This window comes from Heptranchias perlo, chromosome 16 (assembly GCF_035084215.1).
Source record: "Heptranchias perlo isolate sHepPer1 chromosome 16, sHepPer1.hap1, whole genome shotgun sequence".
NCBI classification, from domain to species: Eukaryota; Metazoa; Chordata; class Chondrichthyes; order Hexanchiformes; family Hexanchidae; genus Heptranchias; species Heptranchias perlo.
Window position 1 is genome coordinate 54,006,511 of NC_090340.1, and position 17,330 is coordinate 54,023,840.

The 17,330-nt window shown below is 43.6% G+C and overlaps 1 protein-coding gene across 6 annotated transcripts in view; it reads right to left on the reverse strand.

Annotated features, from left to right (window-relative positions):
• Window positions 1-9,297: 9,297 nt before the first annotated feature.
• The window catches only part of gse1b (Gse1 coiled-coil protein b), a 544,566-nt gene continuing 536,533 nt past the window's right edge, over window positions 9,298-17,330 (reverse strand). For all 6 annotated transcript variants that reach the window (XM_067998135.1, XM_067998134.1, XM_067998133.1 and 3 more), the window contains one exon: window positions 9,298-16,069. In XM_067998135.1, coding sequence (XP_067854236.1) covers window positions 15,935-16,069 — 135 coding nt within the window. In that variant the 3' untranslated portion in view covers window positions 9,298-15,934. The remainder of the gene's footprint in view (window positions 16,070-17,330) is intronic.

Consider the following 17,330-nt stretch of genomic DNA (forward strand, 5'->3'; position numbering starts at 1 on the left):
ATGTGAGTTTGTTTTCTCTTTTTTAACAGTAATAGTTGTTTGGGGAAAAACATTTTTTAATCATGAAATTTGAAAGTAGAATTCTGTTTCCTTTAGTGATTTACCAAATATGTTCTCACAACTCATTGAGTACTTTACAACTTTCAAGAACCGTGACCAATTAAGTCTCCCATTTTGAAAGTTAATTTTTCTTCTTTCTCTTTAGCTTCTCCGCATCGCTGACCTTTGCCTAGAATCATAGAAAGGTTACAGCACGGAAGGAGGCCATTCGGCCCATCGAGTCCGTGCCGGCTCTATGCAAGAGAAGTCCAGTTAGTCCCACTCCCCCGCCTTAGCCCTGCAAATTCTTTCCTTTCAAATACTTATCCAGTTCCCTTTTGAAGACTATGATTGAATCTGCCTCCATCACCCACCTGACTGAGGGTTTGTCGGGTCCCAGACTTCCGCTGTGTAATCTGGACCCCAGGTAATCTGGACCCCCGTGTAACCTGGACCCAGTGTAACCTGGACCCTGCGTAACCTGAACCCCATGTAATTAAGCAGCAACAACAATTTGTATTTATATAGAGCCTCTACGGAAAAAAATGTTGTTTATAAATGGAAATAGAGAGGGAAATGGATGCCAAACCACGGAGGGAGAGATTTGGAGGAGTGTCTGAAAAGATGGGTTTTAAGAAGGCATTTGAAGGCGGAAAGAGAAATAGAGAGGCAGACTGGATTCAGGAGGACATCCCAGGGCATAGTTTCAAGGCAACTAAAAACTTTGCCACAATGGTGGGGTGAAGGGAAGAGGGGAATGCACAAAATAACACAACCCTTTCTTGCAGCAGAGCAAAATATTTTAATTCTTCTCTTTTTAGTAGTCATTTGCTTAAAAAAGAATTGTTTCCTTTTGAAGAAATACATTAATCACTCTTTGAAGATTGTTTTTCTTAACATTTGTTTAAATGGTTTAAAAGAGGTTTGATGAAGAAGGAAAAAATACAAGTCAGTTTAATATTTTTTTAAGTTTTTGGTTTATGATTCTCATTATAAGAATCCACCCCGTAGATAAGGCTGCTGGATTAACTCATCTCTCTGAAATGTATAATAAATTGAATTAATTTTGTTCAGGATATTGTATTTTGTACTTTTAGCCGTGCAGGAATCCTGGAGGGAATTGTGAGGCAGATAATTTATTACCTGTGACATTTGGTTGGCTGAGAAAATGCCTATTTTCTAACAGTCTGTTATTTAATAATTGATGCATCTATTCTGTGATAAGTTAGAGCTGTTTTTAAAAGTTTCCGATTCTTGTGTATAATTAGAGAGAGAGAAGAGATGCTGGTGTCCGTAATGGAGAACTAAACCAAATGCAGACTATTCATCAGAACCAATCAGATTTGTAGTGGAAAATCAAAGTGCCTTTTCCCCATGACACTTAAAATGCAATAAAGACACAGTATTAATTAATGTCAAGACAACGACCCCAAGATTCGTATTGGGGCCACAGTGGAATCCTGGTGGATCCCCAGATTGGGGGCTGGGAAATGGGGCAGAACCTGGTTCCAACCCATTTTTTAGTGCAGCCATTTTCTGGTGGTGGGGGTAGGGGGTGGGTGTGCGGATATTTGTCCAAACCACCCCTCCGCTCCCACACCGCCCCCATGTGGCCGCTCCTCAGCTACCTTGGGAACTCGATCCTTTATGTCCTTAAAAGGTCTCAGCAAATCTCTTGCCAGCTGAGAGCCGGTGCAAGTCTTGTTGATGCCCCTTTGAAAGGCCCCAGGAGCTCTGGAGAGGAGGGTTATCGACCTACCACCTTCTGGAAAGTGATTCCTTTCTGAGCTGAATTTTTCTTCAGCCCGGGATGGATTCTCGGGGAACCACAGGTGGAACAGCTGTGGGTGGGCCGTTCCGCCTTAGGATAGGGTGGATTGGGTGCTGCTGAAAGACCCTCACAGGTGCCGGTGGGCCGTGCCAGGGATGTCAATGACCGCAGTTTGGAACAGGGGGTCTTGGTCTTTAGCCAATGGCGGACATGCGGCCTGCTCTGCTGGACTTCCGCCAGCGGCCTGGAGCGATCGGAATCTCCACCCCAGGGCCTCTATGTTTTCATAATCAAACTGACATAACGTTACGGTCTTCTGCTGCTCCTTTCTGCCTTGATGTGAAATAATGTTCTGTGTTTATGCTGTTGATACCATTTAATAATTTTATACCTCTAAGTGCAGCCGTTTTCTGGTGGTGGTGGTGGTGGCGAGGGGGGGCGGGGGTGGGTGTGGGGTGCGGATCTTGCCCAAACCCCCCCCCGCCCGACCCCAATCCACCCTTTCCGAAGGCGGAACGGCCCACCCACAGCTGTTCCACCTGTGGTTCCTTGAGAATCCATCCCGGGCCGAAGAAAAATTCAGCTCAGAAAGGAATCACTTTCCAGAGGCGGGTCGGTCGATTACCCTCCTCTCCAGAGCTCCTGGGGCCTTTCAACAAGATTCGCACCAGCTCTCATCTGGCAAGAGATTTGCTGAGGCCTTTTAAGCACATAAAGGCTGGAATTCCTGGGGTAGCGGCCGTTCTGATTTAAGGATCAAAAAAGGATAGAACAGGGTACTTTCTAAATTGTAAAAAGTTAAAAATAGTGGATGTCCAAAGGGACCTGGGGTTTCAGGTACATAGATCATTGAAGTGTCATGAACAGGTGCAGAAAATAATCAATAAGGCTAATGGAATGCTGTCCTTTATATCTAGAGGACTGGAGTACAAGGGGGCAGAAGTTATGCTGCAGCTATACAAAACCCTGGTTAGACCGCACCTGGAGTACTGTGAGCAGTTCTGGGCACCTTGGTGGGAGTGCAGCGTAGGTTTACTAGAATGATACCTGGACTTCAAGGGTTAAGTTACGAGGAGAGATTACACAAATTGGGGTTGTATTCTCCGGAGTTTCGAAGGTTAAGGGGTGATCTGATCGAAGTTTATAAGATATTAAGGGGAATGGATAGGGTGGATAGAGAGAAACTATTTCCGCTGTTTGGGGATTCTAGGAGTAGGGGGCACAGTCTAAAAATTAGAGCCAGACCTTTCAGGAGTGAGATTAGAAAACATTTCTACACACAAAGGGTGGTAGAAGTTTGGAACTCTCTTCCGCAAACGGCAATTGATACTAGCTCAATTGCTAAATTTAAATCTGAGATAGATAGCTTTTTGGCAACCAAAGGTATTAAGGGATATGGGCCAAAGGCGGGTATATGGAGTTAGATCACAGATCAGCCATGATCTTATCAAATGGCGGAGCAGGCACGAGGGGCTGAATGGCCTACTCCTGTTCCTATGTTCCTTTCTTCCTAAGGTCATCGACCTAAAATGTTAACTCTTTTTCTCTCTCCACAGATGCTTCCTGACCTGCTGAGTATTTTTCAGCATCTCCTGTTTATACTCCCCTCTTAACTACCTTCTTTCTGGACTGTAGATCTTAAGTTTCTCTCATTTTGCCCTCGTGAATGATCCCCTTGACACTTGGGATCCATCTTGCTGCTCTTCCTTGTGTCCTCCCAATGCTTGTACATCTTATTTTGTGGCATGACAACCAGAGTTGAATATAGTCCACCATGTGTGGTCTAACAGCCCCATTCTACTAGGCCGGATCTCTATCCCATTATTCCATTTGCTTTATTAATTGCTTTGCCAAATTGTCCAGACATTGAAAGTTTATAAAGTTATTTATAACAGCAGCTACACAGTCGCACTGAGGAACATTTGAATTGATTGCCAGCACTTGTAACAGCCTATGGAAACAGTTAGGCAAAATTTCTCAGGGTAAAATTAGAAGCAGATGGAGCTCACTCCTTTGCCAAACGGCAGCCCATATCCCAAAGATTGGACATCACTTACGAAGCAAACCAGATGTCTTGCTTCTTGTCGGGTACATCTCAGTGAAAAATCTTTTTTTAAAAAAAAAACTCGGCATTGCCAAGTGTCCCACAGCCGATACCAACCCAGGGCATTGGCTGGTGTTTTATGTCAGCAGCTGGTGGTGCACCACAGCCCTCTTCAAGAACCGCACAATTGTACTTAGCCAAATTTTGCATCGTAGAAATCTTTCCTGAGCTCCATGAGATTAATTTTATATTTAGTTTTGTTATTGCTGTGACAAAAGCAATTTGCTGTATTAGATTAAAATAGAAAAGGTCCATGGGCCCATTGATTTCAGCCTGCCAACCCTACTATCTCCCTATTACAGCGTCTGACTGCTTCATTTTAAAGCATATTGGACCACTTGCTATCTTCAGTGTAGCTCCTTAGCATCATATAAGAACATCACAGTAAAGGGGAAGAAAAGGTTCCAGAGGTGAGAGAGGGTGCTTGGGGCAGGGATCCCCTATTGGCACACTGCTGGAGTGGGGGTGGTGGGGGGGCGTTGTGGTTTACACCCCTGGTGTTGGCCTGTCTTTCCCACCAAATTGCTGATGGCGCAACTTCCCATCCTGGTCCCCATTCTAGCTGATATTGTTAACCGTTCCCTCTCCTCAGATGCCGTTCCCCCTCCCTATCAAATCTGTCATCACCCCCCCCCCCTCACAAAACCCACCTTTGATCCTCTTTCCCCGCAAATTAATGCCCCATTTCCAATCTCTCCTCTCCAAAGTCCATCAATGTGTTGTTGCCTCCCAAATTTGTGCCCATCTTTCCCTCAAATCTATGTTTGAACCTCTCCAATCCTGAGGAAATTCTCCTGCAGTCTTTGACTGTTTGCCACCTCAAAACCTTTCATTCTTTTTGAAACCTCTACAAGATTCCCTCTTAACCTTTTCTGTTCCAGTGAAAAACAAAGGTTGATCCTTTCTTCCTAACTACAACTTCTCATTGCTGGTATCATTCTCGTGAATCTTCACGGTACCCGTTGTATGGCTCTAATATTGCATAGAAATTACAACACAGAAACAGGCCATTCGGCCCAACTGGTCTGTACAGGTGTTTACGCTCCACATGAGCCTCCTCCCACTATACTTCATCTAACCCTATCAGCATATCCTTCTATTCATTTCTCCCTTATGTACTTATTTAGCTTCCCCTTAAATGCATCTATGCTGTTCACCTCAACAACTCTATTTAGCAAGTTCCACATTACAGCCACTCTCAGGGTAAAGACATTACTCCTGAATTCCTTATTGGATTTATTAGTGACTATCTTATATTTATGACCCCTAGTTTTAGTCCCCCCCACAAGTGGAAACATTTTCTCTATGTCTACCCTATCAACTCTTTCATAGTTTTAAAGACCTCTATTAAGCCTCTTGTGTAATATCTAATATTTTTCTTGTAACAGAGTGCTCAGAACTGCATGCAATACTTTAACCTGTGGCCCAACCAATATCTTTACAAATTCAAAATGAATGCCTTGCAGTTATATTCAATGCCCCTATGTATAACCCAGAATCCCATTTGTCTTTTTATGGCCTTTTTTTTATCCGCACTACATCTTTAAAGATCTATGTATCTGCACCCCTAGATTTTTCTTCTGCTCCACTATGAAAAGTCTTCCCATTTGGGGAACACGACCTTTCACTGTTCTTTTTCCCAAGATGTACTACTTCACATTTCTCCGCATGGAACTGCATCTGCCACCTATCTGCTCACTCTGCCAACCTACGGCCTTTGGCCGACTCTTTCTCACAGTATGCCAATTTGGCATCATCAGCAGACGCTGAAATCATTCCTCTTAATGCCTATGTCCAAAGTATTTATATAAACGGAATATAAAAGAGGCCCCAGTACAGATCTCTTATGGACATCACAACCCACTACACTACTTCCTGATTTAATTTCATGACCTCTTTTGTTCTCTTTGACCTTAGTGGTGACCTAGAGCCGTGGGCTCTTATTATTCAACTAGTTTCTCAATTTTTTTAAAAGAAGACTTCAGGAGAGGAAAACAAAATAAAGAGCACTGAACATTTCAATATTATAGACATAAAAAAAGTACTTTTGTTAGTAACACAGTATTGAAAGGGTTAATAGTGTTTGCTTATTTCATAACTAGCTTAACTAGAATTGTTACATAATGGAAAATCTGATCTATACAGATGCTGTAACCATTTGCTTTACACTCTAGAATCTGCACTTACACAACAGACGTTAAGGCCAATAATTAAAGAGAGAATCTGCTGGGAAAACAGTTAGGCTGGAGTCTAATTACAAGATTATTGAGAATTCAGAATCTCAGCTCAGAAAAAAAATTGTTTAGCAGCTTATTTTGCAACGAGCTGTTCAGCGTTCGAAAAATGGTTAAAACCCAACCCTCAAGTCAGGTCAGTGTTAATTTAAAAAAAGTGTTATTGCATCTGTTCCCTTTGTAAAAGGGAGAGAAGGAGGCAGAGATTTAGAAAAAAGTAATGGTGCTTTTTAAAAGCTGGAACGTTTGAAGTTGAGATGGAATCTAGAAAGGAAAGTTGGGAGGGGGGGAAGTGAGGGGTTAGTGGACACAAAGAGTAAACTGATGGGTCCCCACCAGCTATTCTTCACGCTGTAAATTTCTGTTCTTAAGTTTGTCCCCTCGTCTCCTGAAGGCAGTGGCTCGTTTTGGAACATGGTTCCTTCCATTTACTGCCTAGTGCACAACAGGCCGAAGGTTCCAGGTTGGGAGAATTTTTTTTGTTGCCAGTATTCATGTTCCCGATTGTTGCCCAGTGATCCCTATTGCAAAATTCAAGGGGCCGGGAAAAGATTTTCCTCTTCGGTGTCCTGGTGTAAAAGCTGGGTGGGACAGAAGCACCTGATGCAAATTTGGGCGCAAACTGCTCAGGTTTTTTTCTATCCAAATGGAAAATGGTGATTATCTTGTGCCTAACTTGCGATATCCACTTCTGCCCCATCAAGCTCTCGCAGCCCATCACTGAAAAAGGCGAAAGAGGATGATGCAAATGAGCAGCCAGCACTCCCTGTCTAGGATTACACCTGGAAGACGTCCTCCTTATAGGAGGGTCTAGAGAGCTACTGGTCACACGGTCACAAGATGGCACATTCAGGAGAGGCCTGGAAAACCATGTGGGTATGAAGGGGGGGAAGGAAGGAACTTTAAATGAAGGCTTTCCAATTACATCTTACAGATCTTAATTGCTCTGGGGACTTTGTAATTAGCCTTTCGTTAGCAGGGACCATATATTTCAGGAGTGTGTTCCCACAATTTCATTATTATGCCTTTTCCTCTGGATTACCCCAAGGATGTATCCTTGACCCCCTCCTATTTCTTATCTACATGCTGCCCCTCGATGACATCATCCGAAAAAACGTCAGGTTCCACATGTACGCTGACGGCAGCCAGCTCTATCTCACCACCACCTCCCTCTGATTTGTCACACTGCTTGTCTGACATCCAGTGCTGAATGAGCAAAAATTTCCTCCAACTAAATATTGGGAAGACTGAAGCCATTGTCTTCAGTCCCTGCCATAAACTCCGTTCCCTAGCCACCGACTCCATCCCTCTCCCTGGCCACTGTCTGAGGCTGAACCAGACCGTTCGCAACCTTGACGTCCTATTTGACCCTGAGATGAGCTTGCGACCACATATCCGCTCCATCACCAAGACTGCCTACTTCCACCTCTGTAACATCGCCCATCTCCGCCCCCTCATCCATGCCTTTGTTACCTCCAATGCTCTCCTGGCTGGCCTCCCATCTTCCACCCTCCATAAACTTGAGCTCATCCAAAACTCTGCTGCTCGTATTCTAACTCGTACCAATTCCCTTTCACCCATCACCCTGTGCTTGCTGACCGTCGTTAGCTCCCTGTCTGGGAAAAACTCGATTTTAAAATTCTTATCTTCGTTTTCAAATCCCTTCATGGCCTCGCCCCTCCCTATCTCTGTAACTTTCCGCAGCCCTACAACCCTCCGAGATCTCTGCATTCCTCCAATTTTTATCTCTTGCGCATGCCCGATTTTAGTAGCTCCACCATTGGTGGCCATGCCTTCAGTTGCGTGGGCCCTAAGCTCTGGAATTCCCTCCCTAAACCTCTATGCCTTTCTGTCTCTCCTCTTTTAAGAAGCTCCTTAAAACCTACCTCTTTGACCAAGCTTTTGGTCACCTGTCCTAGTATCTTCTTACGTGGTTCAGTGTCAAATTTTGTTTGATAACGCTCCTGTGAAGCACCTTGGGACATTTTACTACGTTAAAGGCGCTATATAAATGCAAATTGTTGTTGTTAAATATAGAGAAAAACAGGCATTCCCCTGTTTTTCAGTAAAAGAGGCATTTCAGGCACCAGATGATAAAGTCAAAGTGCTCACAAAAATTAGATGGGAGAAACCAGCAATGGAAACACCTGAGGCAAGTTACAATGATCAAGTTCTATAAAGTTAAGAGGATCTTGATAGTATCCGTTTCAGATCAAAGTTTAACCCACACAGAGATATCAACTGCATGACATATCTGGCAGTGAAAGCAAGATCTTAAGTGATATCGCTGATTGTTAGTATTAAGTGAATAGAAAACACTTTTTCCAATTGGTTTCACCGTTGGTGAAATGTTTAAAATTAATCAGTGCAGAGAGACAGATATTGTGGTGTTTTTTGTTGTTGTTTGTCACTTAGGTGTCACAGTGCAACTTGGATCAGGCCTGGGAGAATGTCCGAACATTGTTTAGTGTGATGCTGGTCTCCCTCTTCAAGTATAAAGGCAGTCGCTGGGAATTTCCTCGGAGGTTCTCCCAAACAGCTGCCTTAATTTCAGCAGAAACCCTGTTTACGCGGTGTATCTGAGGGGTGACCTGTGGCTCAGTGGGTATCACTCTTGAGTCAGAAGGTTGTGAGTTCAAGCCCCACTCCAGGGTCTTGAACACAAAATCTAGGCTGACACTCCAGTGGCTGCTGCACCGTTGGAGGTGCTGTCCTTCAGATGAGATGTTAAACCCAGGTCCTGTCTGCCCTCTCAGGTGGGTGTAAAAGATCCCAAGGCTTCCTGCTCCTAATTGTAATCTGGGGGCTCCCACAAGAAAGGGTGCAGATGGAGGGGGAAGGACAGGATTGAGATATGTAACCAGATAATCTGTTTCGGTGGTGTTGGTTGAGGGATAAATGTTGGCCAGGAGAAGTTCTCTTTTTAAAATAGTGCCATGGGATCTTTTACATCCACCCGAGGGAGTAGACGGAGCCTCGGTTTAACATGTCATCTTAGATTATATTTACTCAAGTCTCTAAAGTGGGGCTTAAACCCACAACCATTTGACTCAGAGTGCTGCCAACTGAGCCAAGGCTGGCACCGGTCATGCATTAATAAGAAATTACTATTAGGATACACTCTGAATGCAAAAGAATCAAAACACACATTTATCACTCTGTACATGATTTTATTTTTTTGATTTTTGTCAGAAATTACAGCAATATATTCATAAATACCTAATTACTACATTCAACAAATAATATATTACATTACAATAAATCCAAACAATACACTTAAAACATAATTTTCACAGCATCGACCCCCCCCACCCCCACCCCCAATTATAGTGGAGGTCTCTTCTTCCTCCCTCAAAAAAAAAATGATATATCAAATGTGCACAGGCTGTAACAGAAGTGCAGAACCAAAGTTCATTCTAATCAGTGGCAGATTTACAGTTACAACGACCTATAAAGGCAGATCTGCTAGTGAGTAGCAGGAGTGCAACACAGGAAAGTGGGTTATCAGCGACGGGTCTGTTGACTGCAAAGCGGGGATCATGGCTACAACGTACGCACTCTGGTTTGGCAACTTTCTTTAGCTTGACCTCAAGTCCCGCGACCAGGCTCGAGGCCAAAGGTAACACAGGGCAAGTGACTTGCTGCAGCAGGTGATTTGTTGTTGCCCAGACCGGCTCGGAAACTGGCCCTTATGCCAGGTTGCAGTACTTGGGTGGCAAACTGCGTTAAATATGATAAATTGGTTGGATTTGTCGGGGGGGGGGTGGGGAGGGGGGAGACGTGCTGCTGCAGTGAAACACTTGCCCCATAGGTCCGAGTAAGAGGATGACATGCATTTGGTGCCATTGGCATTTTTGTTTGTGTAGGGCACTTCATTAAACTCATTTCAGATTACAAATCGCGATCGGTCTCAACAAGATGTGAAACTGCAGGCTGGATTGTGGCACTCAAAACAGATGCACGGTTACTAAAGGGAGAATGCTCTGGAACTGCCCGCTTTTTTTTTTAAGTAATTAGATAAAATGGTCACAGGAAGCACAACAGAACCAGCGTTCATCTTTGGACTAACAAAGTCGCATTACCTCATCGTCACCTCACAGTTAAGTGTATCTCTATACTTGGTTTTTTTACATGGGGTGGGAATGGGGTTTTAGTTAACGTGATTCCCTCATCAACCGCTCACTCCTACAAACAGCAGCACAATCATGGCTGATTTCCACTCCAATTGAAGATGTCACAAAGGCAGATGACATCAAAGCCTCAGTAATACTTTACAACAAAATGGAGAGTCTTGCAAGACACCAAAATAAAGATGATACTGCCCCTTAGAAACCAGATTTGCAAAAACCGATAGACCCTTTAGCTTCCCCATTTCAAAGGGTTGTTTTAGTTTTCAGTTAGTATTTCATAATCAGTTATACTATAAAGGATTCTATGGCCAGCTCAGAGAGGTGCACTTTAATTAAATACCCAAATCAGTTGGAGAGCTTGAACAGTAACTAGGCAAAAGTACAAAAAAAGTCACCAGCACAACTGTGCTCATACAGATTCTCTCCAATTGTACCGGGTAAGTGTAAAACCCATTCTGTGCTCCCTATAGAAGGGTTCTTATTGTCAAGGGTGCTGGCTAATGACCTGAAGTATTGAACTTCCTTTCTTAGGTGAACACGTGAACCTTCCCAACTGAGAGTCCATACACACTTTGACCATCATTAGCAGTTTTCAAAATGTGCTGGTTTTCTGGCAAATATTTTCTTTTAAGTATAAATCTCAAATACTGACCACTGTGATTCTAAATTAGAGAAATGTCCACAGCTGTCTGGTATTTTTTTTGAATTCATTGTCTACTTGTGATAAAGCAAAGCAAGTCAGATTTGAATCAATTGTTATGATTTGTGTGAGTGACTGAGTCTCAATGACCTCTGGAGGCCAAATGCTACTCCTTGGGTTTGCCTGCAGTCCAGACCAGCTACTGACCGTTCAATGGTCTGGGACATAGTAACTAACATGGAGATGCTAGAGTCACAGCCTTCCCTGTTAGACATGGTCGGGGTCGAATCACTATGAACAAAGTCATTGTATTTGGGGAAGTTCCAGTCAGGAGGGAGGAAGCTTGATGGAGAGACTCAAACTTTGCACCAGGATGACCAATGACCAAGTTGAAGAACTATCAGATAGTAATTGGGCTGAGCCACAAACACAGCAGGAAGAGTCAGTGATGAACCCAGTGCATTAGCAATAATTGCACAAATACCAGTCCGTGGAGGTTAAAAGACACTTAGCAAGCAATAGGGTGTTGATGGCATTTTCACAAATGATAGAATATAGCTATACTGTGTTTTGGTAACATACACCTTAAGCCCTTGTAATTATTTCCCAGTCTTTGGATTATGTCTGTCATGTACTGCAGTGATGACTATACTAAGTATTGTATCACGTGATTTAGCTAGACTGACGATGATGGCAGCTGCTGTATGTTGGTCTATAGATGGTTTGACAGCCAAGGTAAATGGTTGATAACAAACCACATCAAGAGAGAAACCAGCTTGTTGAGATTACTGGTTACATTCAACTGCGGGAATGGTGGTGATAAAGTCAGCATCAGGATGGACGAGCAACTAGACCCCCATACAGCACTAGGGCTGACTGGAGACACATGGTAGGAGGGAAGGCACCTGTCACAGTCATTGAACCAGTGGAGTATACAGGATTGGGTTTGGAGAAAAGGGGGTTGTAGGAAGCTTCAGGTTGTGGCAAATACAGTCAAGTCTCGTAAGTGGAAGCGTGTGGGTGAATGTGTATCTTTGTTATTTGATACAGAGCAACCAAAAGAAAATCCTTTCTCTCCACCCTCACAGGATCTTTCCGTCCAATATTTGTAGGTTACTAGAAGACAAATTCATTACCTGCATCAGTGCAGAATATTAGCACTACTTAGACTTCAACTTATAAAGTTGACGAGCAGCGAGAATGGATAGATTCCCTTGCTCTTCCCTGCCATACTCCAAAGGCACTTACTAGCTAGGGTATGGTCTCATGGATTGCCAGCCAGCCTCCAGTACCTCACCCAAGTGAGGTGACAGTATCAGAAGTCTATTGCACTGTGGGGATCAGCTCCTGTCCTCACCCAACATCCGCACACAAATTCACTGTCCAGCAGGGGGCGCTGGGTAGTGATCTGGAGCCAGAACCCCCTGCTGATTTTCCCTAGCTCAGGGAGGCTGAGGGCAATGGTCGAGCTTTTACACCTGGTCGAGCTGAGCTCAGCATGGAGTCACGCACTGATCTGAATAGGACCTTTCTAGTGCATGTGGCTCAGTATCACATTGGGCAGGTCACTTCCCAACATGAGCCATTAGGCGAACTAGATACATTGATTTTTTACAAGTGGATGAGCCTCATGAACGAAAGAGAATCGGTTGGTGATTCGCCATGTTATCTCTCCTGCACAGAACATCAATGGAGAGTCTGGATCATTTGCAGTGGAAGACTGGCAATGCAGTGAGCTCTCCCTCACTACACCTGTGGTTCACAATAGGAGCAATTTGTGGCACAAAACCCATTCAGGAAGAGCTGCAAACTGACACTGGGGTCTGAACCTCCAACTGATTGGCAGTGGCACTCCCAGGTAAAATTAATTTAGCACTTTGAGTTTTAAATATAAACCCTCCCATATCTCCCAGCTCTCAGGGCATCTGATTCTTTCTTCCTCTAACCTCCCAGAGGGCCTATACTCAGTGAAGAAAAGCACAGTTCACACAGCGGGTAGTTGGCTGCATGTGAGACCAACTGATCTGGCTGGATACGGTGTAAATACTGTGAGAGCACATTTGGCTTGCACAAGTCTGGGGTTGGCCTGTATCATCAGTCTGACCTGCCTTGATCAACCTGAAACGCAGGTACAGGACGATTCACTAGTGGCATCGCTGTAGGCTGGTGCCATTGCAGCTGGTACAGTGACATGAATGAGGGGGTTTTCCCCAAGACAACGAGTTCCTGATCTCAGCCAGCCGCTTAAAGGAGGTCATGACCTGTCCTCCAGAAGATTGGAATTAACGCGCGACGCTTTCGAGAGTCCCCTTTCAACAGCAAAAGTTAACGTGCAGCCTCTCAATCAGAGTACGGTACCTACTGTAAGAAAACACTGCGAGAGGACAAAAAATAAACAGGGCCTTCAGAATCTCATCAAACTCCTCCTTCTTCCTGAAGTTTTAAATGCAGTTTACATGTTGAGGTTAGGGAAGCACGTTGTACCGAAGAACAGGCTTGGGGCTTTTTCTTAAATTGTCCTTGGCTAGATCGAATAGTGGTTTAATATCAGGTTAGCTTTTCCCATCTATTTCTCTATTTTCAGCAACAAAATAAATACTTATTCTGAAGAGCTTTACTAGCTAAAACAAGATGAGCGCATTTCTTCAAATCTTGTAAATGTAGTAAAAACACTGACGAGAGTCAGTGGGAGAGGACAACCTTCCCTCACAAAGGGGGAGGGTTAGAGGATACTTTTTGAAAAAAAAATTGTCTCTGAGAAATGCTCCTGGATGCTACACTCACACTGGCTGGTAACAGACTAAAGCCTCGAATCTTTGGAGACAAGTGAGCTCATTTGTAGGGTCACAAGTTATAAATGAATGGCAACAGATAGATTTAAATTTCCCGTCCATTTAATTTGCCCTACATATCAATGCAGAAAGGCTGTAGGTTAAAAAGCCAATCTTGGGCAAAGACTGGCACCCGTTTATTTTTTTTGCATGGGACAAGGATTTGAAAAATGTGTCACAGAATATTAATAGCCACAGAAATGCTTTCATTTCCCACTTCCCCGGATATCGTATAAAACAGCTCCGTTTTACTGGCTTCGAAAGGTATTTTTCTGATGGGACTGTCATGATTGTAGTCTACCTTAATCTTATGTCAGAGCAAGGAGTTTGGAGATGATGGTTACAATGGGTCACATATCCTGCTTTATATCTCACATCACAACATTCCCCTAACTCAGAACCAGTTATAGGATGTTCCCAGCTCAGGAGAACGCACATTTACATCTTCCAATACCAGAATGTAGCTGTCAACTGTCAAGACTGGACAAACCCCCAGTGCACACATACTATCTGTCAGTGCTCAAAAGCGAGAAAGAGAAAAAAAAAGGAAAATTAAAAAAACAAACGTCATTTTTCGTATTCAAGATGCACCGTGTTACAGGGAGACCCAGGTGGATGTTTTCTATGAGTGCGCCTTAGATGGGAAACGTTCTAAACACACCGACCATGACATGCATGCCTTCCACTTTTAACGAGCGTTAACTTTCAGAGTGGAGATGGCCTCAAGCCATGTTACATGCAGACAATTTTGTTTTAACACATACAGGGGATTGAGTGCCCATTATAGGCGAGTGCAAATTAGGTACGAAAAATTACAGTACAATAGGAGAAAAAAGGTAAAGCAGCTGATACAGCCACAAAGTTGCCACATGTGCTTGTCTGTCCCAAGCACGTATAAATAACAGGGAGGTAGGGAGATGGGTAGAGGTTCTGCATCCTCTTTTACAGAAATCGTAATCTGGTGCTACAGAAAACAGGAGTGACAGCTCATGCACCAGTGAAATCCTTCTCTTTTTTTGGGATTTTATTTTTTTTTAAAACACTTCAATTTTTTTGTCCTGACCAGCAGCAGTACGAACACTAAAAGCAAGATATTTGCCAAAGCAGAAACATATTAAAAATGGCAAGCTTTAATAACAATAATTAAAGTAATAAAAACATACAAAATCTGTTTTCGTTTATATACAGTACAAGGCAAAGCACCTTTTTTTTGTGAAAAATCCTTTTTATTTTGTTTTTTTTTATAATTTAAAAAAAACCCTGCCTTTCAGGTTATCGGCTTTCTATTTTTTTTAATACACACACTCAGCTCCGTAACATGCATCTGTGTGATTTGAAAGACTCTGGTTGAAAAGGTACCTTCAATTGCCTTAAGTGCATTTTTCTGTAAAAAAAAGCCTTATATATGAGCAAGTCTTGAACTGTCGTACTGTGGCTTGGTTCAGTTGCAGTGCAAGGGGCCTGAAGGAGAGCCAGTGTTTCAGGTGAGTTTTTTTTTTGGGGGGGGGCGGGGGCGGGAGAAAGAGATTTCCAAGTCGCTGTAGGCGGCAGAAGGATTGACGGAGGTTGGGGGGCATTGGGGGGGGGTGGGGTGGGAAGAGGGGTTTCTGTGAGGGGAAGGGGAAGAGAAATGTTCTTCGATCACACGTTGTCATTATTCGCGATGTTTTCCGATGGACGGGGTCTTGTGTTTCTTGTCTTTTGGACAAAAGATGTCAGCGCGAGAGATCCGACCGCCATTCCGTTCTGTGCACGGCTGCCGTGGCGACCCACTGGAGCAAAGGAAGTACAGAGAAACCCACACCGTCCAGTCATCTTGAAGCGTTTACGTTGGATGTATTAGTGTTGGCTCTGGAGTTCAGTATTAGGACTTCCCCCTCTCCAAAAAGCAAACTGACTTTTTAAACAGGGATTGGGAGAGGGGGGAATAACAATAATCAGAAATTCAAACAAGGATGAAAGAAAAGGGTTTCCTTTAAGCAAATTTATGTAAAAATAGAGAGATCCAGAAGTCTCGTTTCAGTTGCATTGCAATGTTCGTTCAACAGGCTGTTTTTCCATTACCCTTTGCTTCATATGTGGCACGTTTCCTTAGGTCTTGCCTATAGTATCAATTCCAATAGGAATATTAAATACCAGGATAATAAAATAGTTTCTCTATGCTGTGGCCTAGCTAACAGGGATGTCACCTTGGGTAGGACTTGAAGTAGCTTCTAGACCAATGCATTGCCGGCAGTGCAAGGCACTTTCTTAAATGGTCCAGTTCAGACTGGAGTCTCTCCCTTTCTGAGGCAAGTTTCTGCTTCTGAGCCAACAGTTCCTGCATTTCAAAGAGAACCAGACATACAATGTAATCAATTATCAGCATTGCTGTTCATATGCTGCTTGACCGTCAGCTTCTTAAAGTGGCTTAACCGCTGGCCGCATTCCTACACTGGTTCACACAATCAGTAGTTGTTGGGCAATTCATGGACACTCTTTTGACTTTCAAGTTTTGAAAACTTAAAATCAAAAAATGCAAAAGGAACTTCTGGTATCATTTCTCGTGATCCATATTATTTCTGACTTGGGCCATGTATTATGCACAATTCCTTCATCTTCACTGGGTCAAAATCCTGGAAGTCCCTACTTGACACCAGTGTGATAGCACTTTGAGCACAAGGACTGTAGTGGTTCAAGGAGATGGCCCACCACCACCTTCTCAGGGCAACGAGGGATGGGCAATAAATGCGTCACCCACATCCCCAGAACAAATTGAAAAATTTGGCCTGACCAATTTGGTAAAAATTTGCGTGTTGAAGTGTTGGGAGTGGCCAGCCAATGGATTTAGACCCTGGATGGGGACAAGAACCCAATGCCTCCCATTTCATTCTTGCAAATTTTCTTCCCTGGTTTCCTGATGGTGATGGCTCTTGCTGGAGTATGGTCCCATGAGTTATGGCTATTTGACTGTGGGAGCATCACAGCTGAGCCAAACCCCTCCTTCACTCCACGTCCAGTCGGAGCGATCAGGAGCAGGAACCACAGCTACTTTTTCCCCCTCCCTTGCCCAGGGACACTGAGGTCAACTGGCTGAGAGTAATTAAATCAGTACACAATGAGAGTAGAACTTGAGACCATCCTGGTTTGTGAGGCTCAGTGTTCGGGGCATTTATCACCTCAGCCGCCAAGAGATTCTGCTAAGGAAATATTTCAAGCACTGCACTGACAAACTAATATTCACAAAGAGATGTTTACCAGTTCATGGTTGGAGATACATTCTCATTCTCAAAAGAAGCCTAGCATGTTATGAGATGACCTCATTTAGTAAAACTGCAACAATCTGATGAGCAAAGATCACTGATCTTGTCTGGTGACAATCTAATCACCAAAGTTCAAAGCTCCTTGTTTCCATTACACAAGGTAGTTATTTTTCATCTGTCCAATTCCATTGGGCAAGCAGCAGTCCCTTTAAGGATTGGTGGTTAAGGTGGTCAGTGCAATGGACAGAGCATGTTTTGACTATTGGACCATTGGTCCCTGAAAATTGTACCAGGGTCCCAATGACATCATTGGACCCCGACTTGCATGGGCTAATGAGG